Source organism: Rhamphochromis sp. 'chilingali', assembly GCF_963969265.1.
Source record: "Rhamphochromis sp. 'chilingali' genome assembly, chromosome: 3".
In the NCBI taxonomy this organism is placed as follows: Eukaryota; Metazoa; Chordata; class Actinopteri; order Cichliformes; family Cichlidae; genus Rhamphochromis; species Rhamphochromis sp. 'chilingali'.
In genome coordinates, this window is record NC_137931.1 from 29,070,369 (window position 1) to 29,078,302 (window position 7,934).

At 40.2% G+C, this 7,934-nt stretch overlaps 1 protein-coding gene across 1 annotated transcript; it reads left to right on the top strand.

The window, feature by feature from the left end:
• Window positions 1–6,416: 6,416 nt before the first annotated feature.
• LOC308393974 (uncharacterized protein) lies at window positions 6,417–7,754 on the top strand. Its single transcript, XM_080878056.1, has 3 exons — window positions 6,417–6,676; window positions 6,763–6,880; window positions 7,012–7,754. The coding sequence occupies exons 1-3, from the start codon at window positions 6,605–6,607 to the stop codon at window positions 7,170–7,172; spliced, it is 351 nt and encodes a 116-aa protein (XP_080734182.1). The 5' UTR covers window positions 6,417–6,604; the 3' UTR covers window positions 7,173–7,754.
• The last annotated feature ends 180 nt before the right edge of the window (window positions 7,755–7,934 follow it).

Consider the following 7,934-nt stretch of genomic DNA (forward strand, 5'->3'; position numbering starts at 1 on the left):
AGTCCATTTAGTTGGTGCTCCCTTCCTTGGCCTAAGAAAAAGCATGGGATTAGTATGAATTATATTTATCTGGCAGTTTCCAATTTGGTTAAAAGCCTTCAGGTATCAGGCTGTTCTCCTTTGTCACCACTTCCCAGTTAATGAGGCGAGCCTGAACCATCCCTTAGATAGGCTGTCATTGATTTGGGCTTTCTCATGCCCTGAGCATTTTTTTTTACTTCACTTACTTCTTCTCACTTTCCATGCATTTACACACTACTACTGCATATCACTCCTGATCTTCATTCATCTTTCTCTGTATTCGTCTCACTTTTCTCCCATTTGTTGTTCCTGCACAGCAAATTCAAAAGTGTTAAATGTTTTGGTGTTAATAGTCTTCTTGCAAAAGTAGAGTTAATTTTACTCTAAGCAGAGTCACATTCTTTTAATGTAACTCTGAGGTGTAAAGTGATAGTAGTTAAAATCAAGTGTTAAAAATGAGTGTTTCTCTGTCAAATCTGGAGGTGTTACAATGGAAACATTAACTCTTGACCTCTTAACTCTGAACTCCTAGAGGGGCTATGACACCAACAGAGTAAATTCACAGACTCCGCCCCCAGCACCATAGGCTCCAATCGAAGCTGAAGTGAAGCCGTTTCAGAACATTTTGCTCTACATATTTGAGTTGTTTGCCATGCTTGGTAAGTCATTTTTTTCAAAGATTGTTTCAATTATTATTATTAGCTTTTACTTCTGTGGCTCTTTGGAGTTGAGACAAAGCTGTGTGAAAGGCATTAGCCATGCTGCTCGGCGATAGCATAATATTCTGTTTTAGCTAGCTGAAAGGTATTGTTTGCAGCCTTGAAAAAAAGCTTGCATGTGAATTTTCAGTCAAACTTTTGGTCAAATACACCTAAAACAATGTCTAGAATGTGAAATGTTGGTATAATGGTTCTACTTGAAGCCTGAAAATGATCTCCTATAAAACAAAACGAGCAAACAGCAGTAGCAGGCGTACTGACTGGATTCGACGTTAGCATAGATCCCTCCAGAGTTTTGTGCACACGGTTTAGGTAAAAATTAAAAAGGTTGAGGTTTTACATTTAGTTCAGTATTACCTGTTGCCTGTGTTCTTGTCTTTTGGGAAAATACTTTACACAAGTAATGGCTCAAAGAGGATTCCTTTTTTTTTTCTGTGCTGCAATTGTTTACTGGATTATTTGTGCCATTAATTAGTGTCAACTAAGTTGTTTTCAATCTCCACATAGGATATGCTTGTGAAGATGGAATATGGGGGAGAGCAGAAGTGCGTTGAAGTTCCACAAAGGGATGAATAAAGGACATGCATATTGTATTGAAGAAATAAGAGATGAGAATGCTGTTATTTGCATTTACCAGCTCACCTATGTCAGACCTTTTGATAAACAAAATTCTAATGAAAGTGAGAACATGTACACTGTTACATCTTTCAGAAAATGTTTTGAAATTGTGCTGCACAGTTCAGAATAAATGTTTTTCAAAAACCATTGCATCTTTTTAGTAAATGTTTATTTCCAAAAGAAATTTCTAGAAGTTCAGAACAGTAAAATTCCCGCTTTTTAGAATGAATTAGAAGATAACTCTTACGCAGTTAAACTAAAATACTCTTTGAGAGTTAATATATAAACTCTTAACACCAAGTGTTAAATTATCAACTCCAGACAGATTTGGTGTTTAACACTAAATCAGAGTTAACGTACCAACTCTCCAACAAGAGTTAAATTAACACTCTCTGGTGTGGACCCATATAGACACTTTAATAGTGTTGAAATCAAATCCGACAGTGTTAATTTGGACGTGCTGGATTTGCTGTGTGGTCTCTCCACTTTTGTCTCTTCTTTTTTCTCACCCTTTAACCATTCAAGGCAGATGTCTGCCCTTCCTTTAGCTTCTTTCTGTTGGAGATGTCTTGCTGTTCATAGTATAGTGCTTTGTCTTAAGAACTTTAAAAAAGAAGGGGACGTCTGCCGGAGCTCACAGTGAGCATTCACTGTGAGTAACAGGGTAAAGATGGCGCCAATGTGTATGGCTTGCCGTCTGTTCCTCCACGTTTCTGTTTTAATGTTTTTATTTTGTTATGATGTCGACTCCCTGCTGGTCTATGATCGCCAAGTTTTACTTGATCTCCAACTATCTCCCAATACGCCGGTGTGTAGACTGGGAAATGCACACAAAATACTGCCTCCACTCCTGTCGTTGCTTCCTACTCACCTGCTCCGTGTACCTGTGCCGTCTCCGCGGAAGCGGGGCCGCCGTCGCGGCAAAAGGAGTGGGAGATTGGTGAAACTGAAGGCCTGTCTGGCGTTTGGTTGTGCTGTGCCTGGCGTTGCCTGTCGCGCCCCTTTTCCCTGGCATCTTCGTAGGCCATCCTATGCGTGTCTGGTGCCGCTCGCTGGCTCTGGGCTGTTCCCGCCCGGCCGCTCCCTGCCTCCCTGTCCACGGCGGCGCGGAGTGAGTATGCAAAACCTGCGTTACGTTGCGCGAGCTTCAAAGTCTAGTGACTATTCAACTCCGGCCAAATTTGGCCTGGTAAACGCCAGATCGGTATCAAATAAGACTTTTATCCTTAAGGAATATTTTTTGTCACACTACTTGGACTTTCTCTGCTTAACTGAGACGTGGATAACTGCTGGTGATTCCAGCGCCTTTGCAGAACTTTTGCCTTCGGACTGCTGCTATTTTAATGTCCCACGCAGATCTGGTCGAGGTGGAGGAGTAGCTACTATCTTCAGAGATTGCTACAAGTGCAAGCAGGTTTCATTGGAATTTTATTTTTCCAGTTTTGAACTGTTACTGTTTGAAATAGCCTGTTCTCCCCCTGTACTGTGCACAATGATATACAGGGCCCCAAAATACAGTAAAGACTTTATAAAGGAATTTGCTGCATTTCTAACTGAAGTCACGATAAAATATGACTCCTTTCTTATTGTTGGGGATTTTAATATTCATGTGTGCTGTCCAGATAAGCCCATGGTTAAAGACTTTTTGAATCTTACTGATTCTTTTAATTTAGTTCGATGTGTGTCTGCACCCACGCAACAGTGTGGCCACACTCTCGATCTGGTTTTAGCCCACTTATTGCCTGTTTTTAATCTGAAAGTCTCCAATCCTGTTTTCTCTGATCATATGCCGGTTCTGTTTGACATCTCTTTATCTAGAAATGAATTCAGAGGGCTTGTCCCTGCAAAGACATCTCGTTTGTTAAATTCTTCCACGGCAGCACGGTTCTCCACCTACTATAATCAGTTCTCCATTCCTGAGACACTCCAATACGTAGAGGAACTCAGTTTTTGGTTTCATACCACTTGTCAGACTGTCTTGGATATTGTTGCCCCTCTAAAAATTAAGCATCCTAAGACAAAGCTTGAACCCTGGTTGAACGATGAAACCCGTGCTGCGAGGCGTGAATGTCGTAGGGCTGAGCGGAGATGGAAAAAAGATAACTTACAGGTCTCTTTACAAAGTTTAAGAGAGTGCTGGGCCTTATATCAGCTTACAATAAAAGAAGCAAAGCAGAAACACTTTGCAAACATTATTATGGTGAATTATCAGAAACCACACATATTGTTTAAGTCAATTGAGACTATTTTAAGCCCTCCCTCTGCTCTTAGTTTTGAGCCTTCACTTGAAATGTGTGAAAGGTTTCTGCACTTCTTTATAAACAAGGTAGCCTCGGCTAGGGCGCAGATTATTTTGCCCACATTTGACCCCTCTGATCTTCCAATTTGCTCAGCTGTCTTTCAACAGTTTGAGTCGGTTACTCTTGCTCAGCTACAGGAGGTGGTGGATCATTTAAAGCCTTTAGGCTCACCATATGATCCTATCCCTCCCCTTTTTCTGAAAGAAGTTTTTTCTACCATATGTCCAACTATTTTAACCATTTTAAATAGCAGCCTTACTTCAGGTGTGGTTCCAAAGAATTTCAAAGATGCAATTGTGCAACCACTTCTTAAGAAACCTGGGCTAGATACAAACGCTGTTGAGAACTTTAGACCAATATCTAAGCTGCCCTTTTTATCTAAAGTCTTGGAAAAAATTGTACATGACCAATTGATCTCATACTTGAATGCACAAGATGTTCAGGAAATTTTTCAATCTGGTTTTAAAGCAATGCATAGCACTGAATCAGCACTTTTAAGAATTTTTAATGATATATTTTTATCATGTGATTCTGGTGAAAGTGTCATTCTTATTTTACTCGATTTAACTGCTGCATTTGACACTGTAAACCATGAAATTTTAATCTCACGTTTGGAGCAGTGTGTCGGTATAACAGGTGTGGCTCTGAAATGGTTCAGGTCTTACTTAACAAACCGAACCTTTTCAGTTCGCTTAGGAAACTGTGAGTCCTCCTGTGCTCCGTTGTCTCATGGAGTACCACAGGGTTCCATTCTGGGCCCTATCCTGTTTTCACTTTATTTACTTCCATTGGGCTCAATTTTTAGAAAACACAGACTCTCGTTTCACTGTTATGCAGATGACTGCCAGATTTATGTTCCTCTTAAAAAGAAAGATGGGTCGTCTGTAAATCGTTTACAAACATGTCTGGAGGACGTCAAGTCGTGGTTGGCGCTAAACTTTCTTTGTTTTAATGATTCTAAAACTGAAGTAATGGTGTTCAGACTTGCCTCCACTGCTGTTCCGTGTGTTGATTTGCAATCCCTGAAATCATTCTGTAAACCAGAGATTGTTAATCTGGGTTTTAAAATGGATCCTGAGCTTAAGCTTGAAAGCCAGATCGGGTTGGTTGTAAGGTCTAGTTTCTTTCATCTGAGGCAACTGGCCAAAATTAAGCACTTTCTTACGAGACAGCAATTTGAAACAGTAATCCACGCTTTTGTAACCGTTCGGCTGGATTACTGTAATTCTCTTTATTTTGGGGTGAGTCGATCTTCTGTTTTTCGACTGCAGTTAGTCCAGAATGCTACTGCACACCTTTTAACTGGCACTCATAGATACGAGCATATCACCCCAGTTTTATATTCACTTCATTGGCTGTCCGTGCATTTTAGGATCCATTTTAAGCTGCTTTTATTTGTTTTTAAATGTTTGTCCAATGCTGCCCCTGTGTACCTCTCTGAGCTTCTTCATCCATACATACCTTCCCGGTCCCTCGGGTCGGCAGACCAGCTCCTCCTGAGCGTGCCCAGGACTAATCGTAAGCTCAGAGGGGATCGGGCGTTTGCTTTGGCAGCACCAAAATTGTGGAATGAGTTGCCTTTACATGTTAGACAGGCACCTTCCTTATCTGTTTTTAAATCACGTCTTAAAACCTCCACCCTCCTTTTTGAACATGGACGTTATTTGGAGTTGTGGTTGCTCGTTTTCCTTTTGTTTGCTTTGTTCATTTGTCTCTTTTAATTCTATTTTTTTTTTTATACTTTTTCAACATGTTCAAAATAAAGATTCAATCAATCAATCAATCAAAACATATTTATTTACCTTGGCTTTTAGCACAGCAGGACTTGTTGATGTCTCTTAATACGTTTATTATTAATTATATTATTTTTAATTTTAATATATTTTATATGTAATTTAAACTGTTTCCTCTCTGTTTTATATTTGTAGCACTTTGGTCAACATTGTTGGATGTAAAGTGCATTATAAATAAAGATGCTATGCTATGCTATGCCTTGTGGATGAGAGGTGAAACGTCATTACAAACTTAAAGTCCAGCTCTTAAGATTGTTATGACCTTTATAATTGAGAACCTGAACAGATCTAATGCTACATATTTAAATTTGTATTGCACCAAGCATGCCTGTTTACATGCACTAGGCTATTTGCATCAAGGTGCAAGAGTTTTCTGTTATATTAGGGGTTTATTTAAAATCAATCTAAAGGTAAAACATCAAAGAAATTAAAATTAAAACTTGGTGAACAAAGGCAGAACAGAATCTCAGCAGTGACAGGATTTAGGACAGGACCCTCCGGAGTCTGGACACTGGTGGTGGTGAACATGAAGACTGAACCTTGAATATAGCTCTGGCTGAGTTGGAGATGGGGAGGAGGTGGGATGCATAAAGAAGAGTCTTTGTGATGGCATGCCACACATGGTAAGCTCCACACCTCACCACCTGTTGATTCACTTTAGTTTAATTTACAGTCACTACTTTAAAATATTCTATTTATTGTTCAATATCGTTTCTTTATTAAATGTATTCATTTTTCCATCACACCTTCCAATGTTTATATGGCGTGCACACATATTAACCTTGCAAGGTCAAAGTTCTGTTTTATATTAATACATCTTTCTTTGTTTGAGTTACCTGGGGGTAGTGATGGGACGTTCTGTATCGAGGCTTCGAAGCTTGTGTCGAGTAATGGAGGGGGCGTTTCCGCGAAGCGCGTATCGAGGCTTGCTTCATTTATGGGAGGAGCTGAAAATGATGACGTCCAAAGCCTCGCTGCCCGGCTGTACCACGTGACTGGTTCATGAAGTGGTTCGAACTTTGCCGCGAGATATGACAGCGATATAAACCCCTCAGACTTCATTCAAAAATGTGGGTGTTTGATGGAGAGTTGCGGTTAGTGAGAGTTTGGAGACCGTTTGGAGGTTTATGAGAGTGAGGAAAGTCAGGAGAGAATGGAGCCAGCTAAGAAGAGGAGGATGTCCTCCCCTGTGTGGGAACATTTTGATCTTATTCCTCCCAACAAGGTATGTAAATTTCTACAGAAGATGTATTTTCATGATACTGATGGTGCAATACAATTTATGTTGAGCTGTCTTGACTTTTGTACAAGGTGAAGTGTTTGCTATGTGCCAGGGAGCTGGGATATAACAGCAACACCTCATCCATGCTTAGGCACTACAGAGCTTTGCATGAGAATAAGGGGGACACCGATCGTGGAGCAAGACCAGGTGAGCCATCAAATGCAATGATAATATAGGATGCAGTAATGTTACTAAATGATATAACAATATTATACAGCTGTTATAAGTTACGTGTGTGATATTTATATTTGTGCTTTATCTTTATTGTCTTTCCTCAGGAGAACAATCTCAAATAGATGAAGACCTGGTCAGCATGGTGATTGAGGACTCCCAGCCATTTAGCATTGTGGAGGACAAAGGATTCAAAAGATTTGTTAAATCATTAAATCCTAGCTATGTTCTCCCCACTAAAAAGGACGTAAAAGCAGTGAAAATTTAGTTTTTACAGAATAAAATGTGAACAGGCAGGACTGAGGCTCAAAGCCTCAGTGTGTAGCTGTCCATACCTCAACGTTACAAAAGCACAACTACTGTCCACACCCCAACCACACCTCACCTCACAGTAAATGATCATTTCCATTTCAAGCATTTCCAAATAATCATTTCCCATACTGCCACTATAAATATACACAGTATACTGCCATCAATACAATATAGATGTTTTACACACTCCTTTTGTTGTTGACATTTACAGGCTGTGTGCAAAATGCCACACTCTTCAAATTCATGCCAGCTATTATTTTTACGTCCAGTAGGTGTCCTGCTAGAGCAAATGAAGCTTCATGAAGCTTCGCGTTGGGGTGAACCAATTGGATGAAAAGCTTCAGTGCTTCATGGGGCTTCATCTGCCCATCACTACCTGGGGGTTGGTGTCTCCTCCTGTCTGGCAAAAGGTGTGGCAAAGGGCTGGGAGACCTGAAGTACTACTGACAGCCTAATTGGATTGCACCACATGCTTCATTGCCTGGGGGGTGTTTCATGTTTGTTTAAATGTTTTGGATTAGTTGGTTATATGGCAGCCATCTTGTTTTCCCCCGTGTGTGTCATTTGGTTTAGCTAAACCAGTATTTAAGTCCCCCTGTGTGTCATTTCAGGAGGTCAGTTTACCATATGTTTGTTTGAGGTTTTGTTAATTATTATCTTGAGTTTAGTCTATTGAGTTGACCTCTTTTATTGGTCTGCCTGTTTAAGTTTGGCTTTG

Excerpts from the sequence above, each read along its gene's own strand:
- LOC308393974 (XM_080878056.1), top strand. The coding sequence starts at position 6,605 with ATGGAGCCAGCTAAGAAGAGGAGGATGTCCTCCCCTGTGTGGGAACAT. Across the intron at positions 6,677-6,762 it reads ATCTTATTCCTCCCAACAAG|GTGAAGTGTTTGCTATGTGC; the intron begins GTATGTAAATTT and ends CTTTTGTACAAG. Across the intron at positions 6,881-7,011 it reads CGATCGTGGAGCAAGACCAG|GAGAACAATCTCAAATAGAT; the intron begins GTGAGCCATCAA and ends GTCTTTCCTCAG.